General features: G+C 43.9%; 1 protein-coding gene across 1 annotated transcript; it reads left to right on the top strand.

Moving 5' to 3' along the window:
* Window positions 1–711: 711 nt before the first annotated feature.
* LOC123427773 (probable calcium-binding protein CML18) lies at window positions 712–1,771 on the top strand. Its single transcript, XM_045111892.1, has one exon. The coding sequence runs from the start codon at window positions 1,010–1,012 to the stop codon at window positions 1,526–1,528; it is 519 nt and encodes a 172-aa protein (XP_044967827.1). The 5' UTR covers window positions 712–1,009; the 3' UTR covers window positions 1,529–1,771.
* The last annotated feature ends 14,810 nt before the right edge of the window (window positions 1,772–16,581 follow it).

Here is a 16,581-nt window from a genome sequence, read left to right on the forward strand (position 1 = left end):
TCTGTTTGGGTCGTTCGCCGGCCTGTCCGTGTTCGTTTTATAAAATGGATCGGCACATGCACCCAACGAAAAGCAAGTGGGCAGCAGCATTGTAGTATTATAATAATAGGAGAGAGGTTGGTGGAAGTGGGCTAGCGAATTAAATAAGCACATAGAGTTGGGTGGGTGGCTGTATGACAAGTAGGCCAGGCCGGCCACATGCAGACAAAGAGAGGGCACGTGCGTCCGCTTCGTGTCCGCGTCGACGAATTTCAGTCCTAAATTAGCCAGAAATTGGTCGGCGCATTGAGTCATTACTTTTGTCCGCGCAGATCCAAACAAACGGCGATCGTACGAAATGGAACGGGTTGTTCTTATGGTGACCATATCCATACTTGCCTATCTGTCCTGAGCAGAGTGGAACCACCCTCGGCGTTTCCTGTTCCACAGCAGTGAGGAGATCCCTACGCGGTTGCGAGGCCGCGTGATGCCATCAATCAATCTCCCTCTCTCATTGGCAACGCCCACCAATAAACGCAACCTTCCAAACACGGTACGGCCGGCGGATTCGTACTCCTATTTCCCCTCACAGTCTTCCACAACTCGGCCACGCATTTCTTCCCTTCCCGGCCCTCACTTACTCCCCCCGATGCTGTGGTCCCACCGCAGCAAGCTTCCTGGCCCCGCAAGCAAACGCCTCCGCTGCACGGGCTTGTGATTTTTTGCTTCCTTTCTCGAGACGACCCTTTCACGAGGGCTTCGCCGTCGTACCTACGCGCCGCACCGCGTTTCCGGCACCTGTCGTTGTTGGACCCAATTTACATGTGTGCCCGATGCGCGTAGACCCCACGCTTCTGTGAAATTACGTGATATTTCTGCCAAGAATCTACGTACGCGTAGTCCTGCCGCACGTTGCGTGGATAAAAAGGCAGAACCGGAGGCGAAGAATTGCGCATAGCAGCCAACCCGGCCAAGGAAAGAATTGAAGCGAGCCAGAGAGAGAGAGAGAGAGAGAGAGAAATCATATCACATGGCGAACGGCGTGGGCTCGGCGAAACCGGAGATCTGCGCCGGGTTGGGCATGCCGATGGCGGAGCTGGAGCAGGTGTTCCGGCGGTACGACGCCAACGGCGACGGCAAGATCTCGGCGGACGAGATGGCGTCCGTGCTGTGCGCGCTGGGCGCGCCCCCGGGGCCAGGGGAGGTGCAGAGCATGATGGAGGAAATGGACGCCGACAGGGACGGCTTCGTCGACCTCCACGAGTTCGCCGCCTTCCACTGTGGCCCCTGCAAGGCCGGCGCCGGCGCGGACGCCAAGGAGCAGGAGGACGCCACGGAGGCGGAGCTCAAGGAGGCCTTCCGGATGTACGACGCCGACCGCAACGGGCTCATCTCCGCGCGGGAGCTTCACCGCGTGCTCCGCCAGCTCGGGGACAAGTGCTCTGTTTCTGACTGCTCGCGGATGATCCGATCCGTCGACGCCGACGGAGACGGCAGCGTCAACTTTGAGGAATTCAAGAAGATGATGGGCGGCGGAGGTAGGTGCTAGGTCGGTATGGCCGGGCCATGAGCAAACTATGCTGCATGCGTCCTTGAGGGTTTAGTTCCTTCATGATGCTTACTTTAATTTTAATTAATCTCAAATTCGAAGGCTAAATGCGAGCACTAATGATGATGCGGGTGAAGTGATTAATAATTATGTAAAGCTAATCTGCTACTCCTTCGTCGTCACAGTTTAGAAGACACAGTTAAATTTACGTGCATTTCCATAATAAAAATAAGGTTTATGACACATTGCATTTACTTCTATCAGCTAATTAGTACTTCGTTGTATTACTTTTATAGTACTTCGTTGTATTACTTCTATATGTATGCGTAGTGTGAATGCTATTTTTTAGCCCATCTCACAACCAATCAATAACCACCTAGATTCAAAATAATTTTCATGCACGTCTTTTAAACCGTCACGGAGGGAATAATAGAACTACTAATGATGTTCGCTGTATAAAGAAGTTTGTCCTTAGATTGTTTGAAATGGATTATAACTCGTTTTGAACTCTATGTTTCTCTAGAAAAATCTTTAGGAATGAACATTTTATTTTTCGTCTACAATCATGCAGAAACAATAACTATATTGTGATTCTTGTGAAAATCACGTTCGAAAGTTCTCGAGTATGATATTGAATCAATGTACCATCTGTTTTATTCAAATTACGAGCTTCCGACATCTCCAACGTGGATCATCAAAATCCATGCAAATGTGTGGGTCGAAATATCGACACACTTTTAGACCTCCAACACAGATCAACAAATTGGGTCGGGCTGGCCTAGACATCTGAAATCATACGCCTCAGCCACAACCCGAGGAAAGCTTCGTGAGATTCCACACATCCGCCAAGTCAGAGTACACCTTGAACCCACCTCAAATCCTCTCTCAGGCGTCTGCACTAGAATCCTCCATGCCATACTTTCACTCCGCACTAATCGGCTACCTCCATTCACGAACGTGTGCATGGTAGTGGGGAGAGGGGGCTTGGTAGGTGGGTGGGGGTAGGTGGCATCTATCGAAAAGCTTACTCTAGTTGCCCGTGTTGAAGCTTCGTCGGTTTGTCCGCCCCGTGTGTTTAAAGTCGTCCGCCCTCCGACGCAAACTCTATCCTCCCACTTCTTCCTTCTCACAGCCGCTCACACCACCACAACTCCACCGCCAATCATCGTGCTAGGAAAGGAGTCTGACGTAGATAAGTGGTCGCCGACGTTTGACTCTGGATTTAGGGGGAGCATCGGCGCCGATCTGATTAGACGACGCGGAGCATAAGTCGTCGATTCTTGTCGTCGCGGCCGCGGCACACTATGATTCCACATGGAGATGGAGATCGCGTTGCGACACTCATTGGTCAACCATAGTCATTTATCTATTTCAACAAGACAAACGACTTTGATGTTTAACATTCTATGATTTGAGGTCATCTTGAGGGGGTTTTGGGCTGTTTTCTAACATATGTAGCCAAAAACGTGGATCTTTGGCAAACATTTGCGTGGACGTTACAATCTGAATTATTCGGCCTTAAGTTGGACGAAACTACCATCTGACCTCTTGTTTGGGCTTCCATCCATGCCTATCAGGATCAAATCATTCCCGACTCTCCTTCAAGTCATTCGACGTGCTCGGCCTAGATGTCCTCCTTCCAACCCCGATGACAGGACATGTATTGCTGCAGCCGCATAGTTTTGGTTCTAACTTTTGCATACGGTCTCGGATTAAGACGATTCAACTATCAAAAATTACCGCTTCGATGAGATGAAGATGTTTCATGTTGAAACCTTTTTCATCTGAGGCCATCTTATTGAGTTTTTGTGATGCAAAATCTGGTTTCAATGGGTGTATTGTGACCCCCCTTGACTGTGTATCAGAGACTTTAACAAAGTGTTGAAGTGTTCAGTGGTTTTTGCCAAACAAAATAATTTGTAATCTTGTGATGGTTGTATATTAGTTGTTATTATATACTGGACTCATTGTGTGATTGTATCTTTGCACACTTTTGCTTCGTTTGAACCCCTCTCTACAAAACGTAAAAAAGGAAACGTACACCCATCTCTATTGTACACTTTTGTACACTACAAGCTATCGTACGTATACTCATCTCATATTGCATACATATGGCGGCCTCTAGTGTACAATATGAGATGGGTTACATATGTTGGTCTATAGTGTACAATACAAGGTGGATATATGTTCACCTTTTATGTTTTGTGGAGGGGAGGGGGTCTACCGAAGCACACCTCGGATTTGCATTAGGTTTACTGCTTTTTTGCATTCATACTTTAAGTATGAGACATGGCGGAACAATGGGTTGGGAGCATGGATGTTAGTATGGTTGTAGCTTCACTGGTCCTGCCGGCCTAGGGTGCGTGGTCCGGGTTGGTTCATCTTCGATGTTGGTTGCATGTTCGGTCTCGTGGTTTTCACGTGGGCATTGGACATTAGCGAGGCTACCTGGTTGATGCAGCCGGCTGCCTAGGGCCTGGATGGCCGCAAACAACACACGAATTATTGGTTGAGAATTCGTTAACCATCCACCATGGGGCTATGTGAATTTTGGGGATAGATTTGAGTATTGTGTTGGTGACTCTATTTGTTTATGTGTTGGGTGGTGTGGGTTACCCATTCAGAGGTGCCTGGTCGGTCCCGTAATTTTTATGCGCTCCTTGGAAGCAACTCGGTCTGCTCGGTTGATGCAGTCGACTACCAGGTGTGGATAGTCATGTTGGGGAACGTTGCATGGGAAACAAAAAAATTCCTACGCACACGAAGATCTATCATGGTGATGTTCACCTACGAGAGGAAGATCAGATCCACATATCCTTGTAGATCGCTAAGCGGGAAGCGTTAAGAAACGCGGTTGATGTAGTGGTACAGCTTCGTAATTCAAATCACCGTCGTCCCACGATCTGTTCCGATCTAGCGTCGAACGGACGACACCTCCTTGTTCATCACACATACAGCTCGATGACGATCTCCGCCTTATTGATCCAGCAAGAGAAACGGGGAAGTAGATGAGTTCTCCGGCAGCGTGACGGTGCGCATGTGATGGTGATGATCTATTCCTGAAGGGCTCTGCCCAGCTCCGCAGAAAACTGATCTAGAGGAAGAACTACGAAGTAGAGGTTTGAGTTGTACGTGGCAAAAGTTGTGTCTGAAAAATCCTAAAACCTCTAGTATATATAGGAGGGGAGGGGCTAGCCTTGGGGCTCAAGGGAGCCCCAAGGGCGCCGGCCGAGAGAGGAGAGGAGGACTCCAACTCCAATTCAGTTTGGGGAAGGAGTCCTCCTCTTCTTTCCCACCTCCCTCCTTTTTTTCTTTTCTTTTTTGGTTTTCTTTTTCCTAGCGCCATAGCCCACTTGGGCAGGCCTCACCAGCCCACTAAGGCTGGTGCGACACCCTTGGGCTCTTAGGCTGACTCCCGGGTGGGTGGGCCCCTCCTGGTGAAAACTCGGAACCCACTCCCGGTACACTCCCGGTAATGCCCGAAATCTTTCCGGAGACCAAATGAAACCATCCAATATATCAATCTTCGTTTACGGATCATTCCAGAAACCCTCGTGATGTCCTTCGATCACCAACACCTATAACTCAACTATACCGAAACGTCACCGAACCTTAAGTGTGCAGACCCTGCGGGTACGAGAAATATGTAGACATGACCTGAGACACTCCCAGCTAATATCCAATAGTGGGACCTGGATGTCCATATTGGATCCTACATATTCTACGAAGATCTTATTAGTTGAACCTCTGTGCCAAGGATTCATATAATCCCATATAACATTCCCTTTGTCCTTCGGTATGTTACTTGCTTGAGATTTGATCGTCGGTATCCCTATACCTATTTCAATCTCGTAACCGGCAAGTCTCTTTAATCGTTCCGTAATACAAGATCACGTGACTAACACTTGAGTCACATTGCTTGCAAGGCTTATATGTGATGTTGTATTACCGAGTGGGCCCCGAGATACCTCTCCGTCACACGGAGTGAAAAATCCCAGTCTTGATCCATGCTAACTCAACGGACATCTTCGGAGACACCTGTAGAGCATCTTTATAGTCACCCAGTAACGTCGTGACGTTTGATACACACAAGGTATTCCTCCAATGTCAGTGAGTTACATGATCTTATGGTCATAGGAATGAAAACTTGACACGCAGAAAACAATAGCAACAAAATGACACGATCACATGCTACGTTTATAATTTGGGTCTTGTCCATCACATCATTCTCCTAATGATGTGATCCAGTTATCAAGTGAAAACACTTGCATATGGTTAGAAAACCATAACCATCCATGATCAACTGGCTAGTCAACTAGAGGCTTACTAGGGACATTGTTTTGTCTATATATCCACACATGTATCTATGCTTTCATTCAATACAATTGTAGCATGGATAATAAACGATTATCTTGAAACAGGAAATATAATAATAACTATTTTATCATTGCCTCTAGGGCATATTTCCAAGAGTCTCCCACTTGCACTAGAGTCAATAATCTAGTCTCACATCGCTATGCGATTTATATTGGAATGAATCTAACGCCCATACAGTTCTGGTGTTGATCATGCTTCGCTCGTGGAAGAGGTTTAGTCAGCGGATCTGCAACATTCAGCTCCGTGTGCACTTTGCAAATATTTACGTCCTCTCCTACGACGTAGTCGCGGATGAGGTTGAAGCACCGTTTCATGTGTCTGATCTTCTTGTGAAACCTTGGTTCCTTTGCTAGAGCAATGGCACCAGTGTTATCACAGAAGAGAGTTATTGGATTTAGTGCACAACTCCAAGATCCCTCATGAAGTGCTTCATCCAGACACCCTCCTTAGCTGCCTCCGAGGCAGCCATGTACTCCGCTTCACAATTAGAATCTGCTACGACGCTTTGCTTGGAACTGCACCAGCTTACCGCACCCCCATTAATAATAAATAAGTATCCGGTTTGAGACTTAGAGTCATCCGGATCAATGTCAAAGCTTGCATCGACGTAACCCTTTACGACGAGCTCTTCATCACCTCCATAAACGAGAAACATTTCCTTAGTCCTTTTTAGGTACTTCAGAATATTCTTGACCGCCGTCGAGTGATCCACTCCTGGATTACTTTGAAACCTGCCTGCCATACTTATGGCCAGGCTAACGTCCGGTCTTGTGCACAGCATTGCATACATGATAGACCCTATGGATGAAGCATAGGGGACGGTACTCATCTTTTCTCTATCTTCCATAGTTACTCTACACTAAGTCTTACTCAACTTTATACCTTGTAACACTGGCAAGAACCCCTTCTTGGACTGCTCCATTTTGAACTTCTTCAAAACTTTATCAAGGTATGTGCTTTGTGAAAGTCCTATTAGGCGCCTCGATCTACCCCTATAGATCTTAATGCCTAATATGTAAGCAGCTTCTCCTAGGTCTTTCATTGAAAAACATTTGTTCAAGTAATCTTTTACGCTCTCTAAAAACTCCACATTGTTTCCAATCAGCAATATGTCATCCACATATAATATTAGAAATGCTACAGAGCTCCGAGTCACTTTCTAGTAAATACAAGATTCTCCAACAACTTGTATAAACCCAAATGCTTTGATCACCTCATCAAAGCGCTTATTACAACTCCAAGATGCTTGCACCAGTCCATAAATGGATCGCTGGAGCTTGCATACTTTGTTAGCATTCTTTGGATCAACAAAACCTTCGGTTGCATCATATACAACTCTTCCTTCAGAAAACCAGTAAGTAATGCCGTTTTGACATCCATCTGCCAGATTTCATAATCAAAAAATGCATCTATTGCTAAAATGATTCAGACGGACTTGAGCATTGCTACCGGTGAGATTGTCTCATCGTAGTCAACTCCTTGAACTTGTGAAAAACCCTTTGCCACAAGTCGAGCTTTATTAACGGTCACGTTACCGTCCACGTCTGTCTTCTTCTTCAAGATCCATTTGTTCTGAATGGCCTTGCGACCTTCAGGTAATACTTCCAAAGTCCACACTTTATTTTCATACATAGATCCTATCTCAGACTTCATGGCCTCTAACCATTTGTTGGAATCCGGGCCCACCATTGCTTCTTCATAATTCACACGTTCATTGTTGTCTAACAACATGATAGATAAGACAGGATTACCGTACCACTCAAGAGCAGTACGTGATCTTGTCGACTTGTGATGACCCACAAGTATAGGGGATCTATCGTAGTCCTTTCGATAAGTAAGAGTGTCGAACCCAACGAGGAGCAGAAGGATCTGACAAGTGGTTTTCAACAAGGTAAAATCTGCAAGCACTGAAATTATCGGTAACAAGTAGTTGTGTGGTGAGATGATTCGTAGCAAGCAACAAGTAACAAAAGTAGCAATGTTGCAGCAAAGTGGCCCAATCCCTTTTGTAGCAAGGGACAAGCCTGGACAAAGTCTTATACGAGGAAAAACGCTCCCGAGGACACACGGCAATTTCTGTCATGCTAGTTTTCATCATGTTCATACGATTCGCGTTCGTTACTTTGATAGTTTGATATGTGGGTGGACCGGCGCTTGGGTACTGCCCTTACTTGGACAAGCATCCCACTTATGATTAACCCCTCTCGCAAGCATCCACAACTACGAAATAAGAATTAAGACAAAGTCTAACCATAGCATTAAACTAGTGGATCCAAATTAGCCCCTTACGAAGCAAAGCATAAACTAGGGTTTAAGCTTCTGTCACTCTAGCAACCCATCATCTACTTACTACTTCCCAATGCCTTCCTCTAGGCCCAAATAATGGTGAAGTGTTATGTAGTCGACGTTCACATAACACCACTAGAGGAAAAACAAGATACAACACATCAAAATACCGAACGAATACCAAATTCACATGACTACTATTAGCATCACTTATCCCATGTCCTGAGGAACAAAGTGACTACTCACAAAGCATAATCATATTCATGACCAGAGAGGTAATGAGTAGCATCAAGGATCTGAACATAAACTCTTCCACCAAGTAATCCAACTAGCATCAACTACAAGGAGTAATTAACACTACTAGCAACCTTACAAGTACCAATCGGAGTCGCGAGACGGAGATTGGTTACAAGAGATGAACTAGGGTTTGGAGATGAGATGGTGCTGATGAAGATGTTGATGGTGACGAGTCCCCTCCGATGAGAGGAGTGTTGGTGATGACGATGGCGACGATTTCCCCCTCCGAGAGGGAAGTTTCCCCGGCAGGATCGTCCTGCCGGAGCTCTAGATTGGTTCCGCTCAAGTTCCGCCTCGTGGCGGTGGCGAATCCTCGAAAAAGCCTCCTCTTGATTTTTTTCCCCGGACGAAACCCTTCATATATCAGAAGAGGGGGCCAGAGGGCCAACTGGGTGCCCACAAGCACCCTAGGCGCGGCCAGGGGGGTGGCCGCGCCTAGCAGGCTTGTAGCCACCTGTTGGCGCGCCTCTGGCGCTTCTTCGGCCCAGTATTTTTTATAAATCCAGAAAAAAAATCATCGTTGATTTTTACGGCGTTTGGAGTTGCACAGAATAGGTATCTCAAACTTGCTCCACTTTCAGGCCAGAATTCCAGTTGCCGTCATTCTCCATCTTCAAGTAAACCTGGCAAAATAAGAGAGAAAAGGCATAAGTATTGTACCGTGAAGTGAAATAACAGCCCAAGAAGCGATAAATATCAACATCAAAACATGATGCAAAATGGACGTATCAACTCCCCCAAGCTTAGACCTCGCTTGTCCTCAAGCAAAAACCTAGCTCAATAAATATGTCCACATGTTTAGGGAGAGAGGTGTCGACAAAACAAGATACGAACATGCATGCATCATGATCATGATCAGAGCAGCAATACCAACATATAATCTCTCATGCTAAAGTGATAATTCCTTCACGAAGTAAAGCATCGATCAAGAACCTTACCGAGAAGTAACAACCGATAGCCTGTAGTCATTGAAGCAATTGCAATTTATCACAACATCAGAAAGAGTCAAATAAGAGCTTGTAAAGAAAATCCACATACTCAATCATCCTTTTGTTCTCTACAATTGCTATAACTCACGTGGTACTCATGAGATCAAAGTTTCAGCTGAACGCAGAGAAAGATAGGGGCTTATAGTTTTGCCTCCCAACCATTTACCTCAAGGGTAATGTCAACTATAATAATTCATAAATACTTACTTCCAAGTTGACATATGAATATAGATCTTTCCCAAGCATATGACATTAGCCAAGATAAAGGCGAGATAAGAAATTGGTGAGGATCACCATGACTCTTTCAAGGAAAAAAAGTAAAGGTACAAGATAGGCCCTTCGCAGAGGGAAGCAGAGGTTGTCATGCGCTTTTGAGGTTTGGATGCGTGTCCTCTTAGTGCGGAGGAATGTCACTTTATATTGCCTCCTGTGATAAAGAAATTTATTATGCAGTCTGTCGCTTTTATGTCTTCCTCATCACAGGTTCGTACAAAGCTTATTTTCCGCACACTGATAGATCATACATATTAGGGAGCAATTTTTATTGCTTGCACCGATGACAACTTACTTGAGGGATCTTATTCAATACATAGGTAGGTATGGTGGACACTCATGGCAAAACTGGGTTGAAGGTTTATGGATGCACAAGTAGTATCTCTACTTAGTGCGGGAGTTTTGGCTAATATGAGGTGGAAGCAATCGTCACATGCTAAGGGATCTCTAATCATATAACATTGTTTGGAACCAAGCAAACACAATCCATTATGTTGTCTTCCTTGTCCAACATCTACTTCTAGGCATGCAATAGTTTAGTGAGTATTCACAATCATAGATGGTGTCAGAGATGATATATTTATATGTGAACCTCTCCTTCTTTATCACTTCCTATTAATTGCAACAATGACCAAGGTCTACGTTTGTCTACCCTCAGCAATTTTCAATCATCATTATTTTTATGTGTGGAGCCATCACTTCCCATAAGATCATTACACGATCTTTCATGCTTTTGTTCTTTCTCAATCTTTTGATCATGGCAAGAGGCAAAGCCCTTCAACTAAGACACTCTCTATTATAAATCTCACGAGCTCGAATACATCGGGGGTGACACAAAGCAAAACTCAAGACTAAAACACTAAGACTTTTAATCTACTAGAGAAAAAGAAAGCTGAAAAGGAACAAACTAAAACAAAGGTAAAGGCAAAAGATGTGATGGTGATACGATACCGGGGCAACTCCCCAAGCTTGGCACAAGCCAAGGGGATTGCCCATACCCATGCTCAGTTGTCTTCGTTTGGCGGTGATGGTTGTGGAGTTGTTGCAACATGGGTTTGATCCTCCGTCTTCCAAAGCATAGGTGCTTCATCATGGAAAGATGAACGAGTCTCCGGAATCCTCAAATCTGCACCCAACCGTATTGATTTAAATCTATACTCATACTCACAGTTTTGGTTCTGCAGGACATAGATCTGGGCCTGGAGTTGATCAATCTTGTCATAGAGCCTGGAGAGGTGCTTCCCAATGTCATTGGCATCAATCCTGTGCTTCTTGGTGAACTCCGTGATCATCATGTGGTTGGCGTTGAGTCCATGCTCCACCATCCCTTGGCACTTGAAGACTTGTTGCTCCATTGCTTCGAGCCTCGTCTCCATGCTTCCGGTCTTCTTGGGCCCCTCAACATCACGGATGTGCAACATCCCCTCACGCATCTCGATAGATTGAGGGTGTTGCAGCACTCCCGTGAGGTAGGGATTGATGACCTTCTCAAAGATCTTGTTCTTCGGAGCTTTTGGGGACGTCATGGCAATCTAGATGTGCAACAGAAACAGGCTCGAAACAAAAACAGAGGAAATCTGCGTGATATGAGGGTCAGACCAAACGGGAGAATATATAATGATTTTTTCCAGACCAGAAGGAGTACTCCGCACGAGAACGAAGTCCGGGAGGCACACGAGGTGGCCACAAGCCCCCCAGGCGCGGCCAGGGGGTGGGCTCGCGCGTGGCAGGCTTGTCGCCTCCTCGCGCGCTTTCCGGACTACTTCCAATTTTTCTATTTTTTTTAATATTCCAAAACAGAGAAAAAATCCTACTGGAAAAGTTTTGGAGTCTGTTTTCATACCGAATCACATACTCTTTGTTTTTGGAGTCTGAAACAGGCTGATAAATATCCCTTAGGTATTCTTCCGGAGTTATGGTATTGATAATATTGCTTTCAACATTTATGGGAGTACCTGAGATATAATGCTTGATTCTTTGCCCATTTACCACTCTCGGAAAATTACCTTCCGTGTTTTTGATCTTGATAGCACCGGAATGATATACTTCCTCAACAATATAGGGACCTTCCCATTTAGAGAGAAGCTTGCGTGCAAAAAATCTTAAACGAGAATTATATAGCAAGACATAATCACCTACATTGAACTCGCGCTTTTGTATCCTTTTATCATGCCACCTCTTAACCTTTTCTTTGAACAACTTGGCATTCTCATATGCCTGAGTTCTCCACTCATCAAGCGAGCTAATATCAAATAACCTCTTCTCACCAGCAAGTTTGAAATCAAAGTTGAGTTCTTTGATTGCCCAATAAGCTTTATGCTCTAGCTCAAGAGGTAAATGACATGCTTTACCGTTCACCATTTTGTACGGAGACATGCCCATGGGATTCTTATAGGTAGTTCTATAAGCCCACAATGCATCATCGAGCTTCTTAGACCAATTCTTTCTAGACCTGTTGATAGTCTTTTCAGAATTAGTTTAATCTCTCTATTTCTTAGCTCTACTTGACCACTGGACTGAGGGTGATAGGGAGATGCAATTCTATGGTTGACATCGTACTTAGCAAGTGTTTTACGGAAAGCACCATGAATGAAATGTGAACCACCGTCGGTCATTAGATATCTAGGGACTCCAAATCTAGGGAAAATGACTTCTTTAAGCATCATGATAGTGGTGTTGTGATCAGCACTACTAGTGGGGATAGCTTCTACCCACTTAGTGACGTAATCAACAGCAACTAGGATATGAGTATACCCATTGGATTTTTGAAAAGGTCCCATATAATCAAAGCCCCAAACATCAAATGGTTCAATGACAAGTGAATAGTTCATAGGCATTTCCTGATGTTTACTGATATTACCTATTCTTTGACATTCGTCACAAGACAAGACAAAGTTACGGGTATCCTTGAAGAGAGTGGGCCAATAGAAACCTGATTGCAATACCTTGTGTGCGGTTCTATCTCCCGCATGGTGTCCTCCGTAGGCCTCAGAGTGACACTTCTGTAGGATCTGTCCATGTTCATGTTGAGGTACACAACGTCTAATAACACCATCTACTCCTTCCATATAAAGGTGAGGATCATCCCAGAAGTAGTGTCTCAAGTCAAAGAAGAATTTTATCTTTTGCTGATACGTGAAACTAGGTGGTATATATTAGGCAACACTATAGTTTGCATAATCAGCATACCACGGTGCACTACTTGAAGCATTGATGACATTCAATTTCTCATCTGGAAAGTTATCATCAATAGGTTGTGGGTCATCAAGAACGTTCTCCAACCTAGACAGTTATCTGCTACTGGGTTATCACCACCCTTTCTGTCGATAACGTGCAAATCTAATTCTTGTTGCAAGAGAACCCATCTAAAAAGTCTAGGTTTAGCGTCTTTCTTCTCCATGAGGTGCGTGATCAGTGTGAATAGTGACTTTGAAATCAACTATGTAAGACCTGAACTTTTCACATGCAAACACGACTGCTAAAAATTCCTTCTCTGTAGTAGCATAGTTTCTTTGGGCACTGTCTAGAGTTTTACTATCATAGTGAATAACATTCAACTTCTTATCAACTCTTTGCCCTAGGACAGCACCAACAGCATAATCACTAGCATCACACATGATTTCAAAAGGTAAGTTCCAATCAGGTGGTTGAACAATAGGTGCTGTTATCAAAGCCCTCTTAAGTATTTCGAAAGCTTCCTCACAATCATCGTCAAAAACAAAAGGAATATCCTTTTGCAAGAGATTGGTAAGAGGCCTAGAAATCTTAGAGAAGTCTTTAATGAACCTTCTATAGAAACCAGCATGACCACGGAAACTTCGTATACCTTTGATATCTGTGGGGTATGGCATTTTCTCGATTGCATCAACCTTAGCCTTATCTACTTCAATACCTCTTTCAGAAATTTTATGTCCTAAGACGATGCCTTCATTAACCATAAAATGGCACTTCTCCCAATTCAAGACAAGCTTGGTGTCTTTACATCTCCACAAGACCCGATCAAGGTTGTTGAGGCAATCATCAAAAGAAGACCCGTAAACGGAGAAGTCATCCATGAAAACCTCAACAATCTTTTCACAGAAGTCAGAGAATATAGCCAGCATACATCTTTGAAAGGTGGCAGGTGCATTACATAAGCCAAAAGGCATATGTCTATAAGCAAAGATACCGAAAGGGCAGGTGAAAGTGGTTTTCTCCTGATCAGATTGTGCAACTGATATTTGGGAGAAACCAGAATAACCGTCTAGAAAGCAGAAGTGTGTGTGTTTAGACAGTCTTTCTAGCATTTGGTCAATAAAAGGCAAAGAGTAATGATCTTTCCTAGTGGATTTATTCAATTTCCTAAAATCAATCACCATCCTATAGCCAGTAATAATCCTCTGTGGGATCAATTCATCCTTATAATTAGGGACAACGGTAATGCCTCCCTTCTTAGGAACGCAATGCACCGGACTCACCCAATCACTTTGGGTAACAGGATAGATAATACCTGCTTCCAGGAGCTTTAGTATTTCTTTTATTACTACCTCTTTCATCTTAGGATTGAATCTCCTTTGATGATCAGCAACTGGTTTGGAATCAGGATCAGTTTTGATCTTGTGTTGGCATAGAGTGGGATTAATGCCCTTAAGATCATCAAGAGTATATCCAATAGCAGCACAGTGCTTCCTCAGAGTTTTTAGTAACTTCTTTTCTTCATGCTCTGAGAGGCTAGCACTAATTATGACTGGATATATCTCTTTTTCATCAAGATAAGCATACTTAAGACTATCAGGCAACTGTTTAAGCTCGAACACAGGATCACCCTTTGGTGGGGGTGGATCCCCAAGCAGTTCAACAGGCATATTATTCTGAAGGATGGGATATTTTTCTAAGACAACTCTATCTATCTCATCCCTTTCATCCATATGCATATAATTTTCATGCTCAAGCAAGTATTGCTCTAAGGGATCAGCAGGAGGCACGGTAACAGAGGCTAAGGCAATAGTTTCATCCTTACTGGGCAACTCTTTTTCATGAGGTTGTCTACCAAACTTGTAGAAATTGAACTCGTGTGACACACCTTCAAAGCCAACAGTGACAGTTTGCTTCTCACAGTCAATATGAGCATTGACAGTATTGAGGAAGGGTCTGCCAAATATGATGGGACAAAAGCTATCTTGTGCAGTAGCAAGAACGAGGAAATCAGTAGGATACTTCGTTTTACCACATAAGACTTCAACATCCCTAACAATTCCCGCAGGGCACATAGTATCTCTATTGGCAAGCTGAATAGTGACATCAATAGGATCTATCTCAACAGGTGCAATCTCGTCTTTAATTTCATCGTATAAGGATTGAGGTATTGCACTAACACTAGCACCCCCGTCACATAAACCATGATAACAATGATCTCCTATCTTAACAGAAACAACACGCGTGCCAACAATAGGCCTATGTTTCTCTCTACCGTGAGGTTTAGCAATTCTAGTAGCATCTTCACAGAAGTGAATATTATGTCCCTCAACATCGTCGGACAGAAGATCTTTGATAATAGCAATGCTAGGTTCAACTCTAATTCGCTCAGGGGGTGTAGGTGTTCTAATATAGCCTCTACGTATCACAGTTGAAGCTTTAGAATGATCCTTTATCCTAACACGGAAAGGTGGTTTCTCAATGTAAGCATTGGGAACAATAGGATCATTATAGGCAATGACTCTCTCTTCAACTAGAGTGGGTTTAACTACATTGACGTCTAAAGGAGGATGATATTTAAACCACTTCTCCTTGGGGAGATCAATATGAGCAGCAAAAGTTTCACACAGTGAAGCTACTATCCCAGAGTCAAGTCCATACTTAGCGCTAAAGTCACAAAAAGTATTTGTTTCAACAAAGGATTTAACGCAATCAAACTTGAAATTCATACGTGACTCCTTACCTTCTTCAAGCTCCCAATCTTCAGAGTTGCGTTTAATTCTCTCCAATAAATTCCATTTGATGTCAATATCTCTCTTCATTAAAGAATAGGTACAAGAAGTGTCAAGCATGGTGCGATCATCATGAGAAAGCCGAGCATAGAAGTTCTGAATGATAATTTCTCTCGAGAGCTCATGATTGGGGCATGAATATAACATTGATTGAAGCCTCCCCCAAGCTTGAGCGATGCTTTCTCTGTCACGAGGCCAAAAATTATAAATACAATTCCGATCACGATGTACTAAATGCATAGGATAAAACTTTTGATGAAATTCCAATTTCAACCGATTGTAGTCCCATGATCCAATATCATCACAAAGCCTATACCCTGTCAATGCCTTATCCTTCAAAGATAAAGGAAGGACCTTCTTCTTGAGCTCATCCTCGGGCAAACCTGCAAGCTTAAATAAACCACAAACTTCATCTACATAGATTAGATGCAAGTCTGGATGTGATGTTCCATCTCCTGTAAAAGGATTAGCCAGCAGTTTCTCAAGCATACCCGAAGGAAATTCAAAGCAAATATTTTCAGTAGGTGCAGCAGGTTGAGGAGCAACTCGTTGTGCTTCCGTTCGAGGTGAATATACCCCGAACAAGCCCCTCAAAGAATTAGTTTCCATAGTGACAAGTGACAACAAATTTCAGCACACTATATGAATGTATCCTTACCAAGTTCCACTTACCAAAGGCGCTTCACTCCCCAGCAACGGTGCCAGAAAATAGTCTTGATGACCCACAAGTATAGGGGGTCTATCATAGTCCTTTCGATAAGTAAGAGTGTCGAACCCAATGAGGAGCAGAAGGATCTGACAAGTGGTTTTCAGCAAGGTAAAATCTGCAAGCACTGAAATTATCGGTAACAAGTAGTTGTGTGGT

This window comes from Hordeum vulgare, chromosome 1H, assembly GCF_904849725.1.
Source record: "Hordeum vulgare subsp. vulgare chromosome 1H, MorexV3_pseudomolecules_assembly, whole genome shotgun sequence".
NCBI lineage: Eukaryota > Viridiplantae > Streptophyta > Magnoliopsida > Poales > Poaceae > Hordeum > Hordeum vulgare.

What these genes read in the sequence shown, in the direction of transcription:
- LOC123427773 (XM_045111892.1), top strand. Translation starts at nt 1,010, where the DNA reads ATGGCGAACGGCGTGGGCTCGGCGAAACCGGAGATCTGCGCCGGGTTG.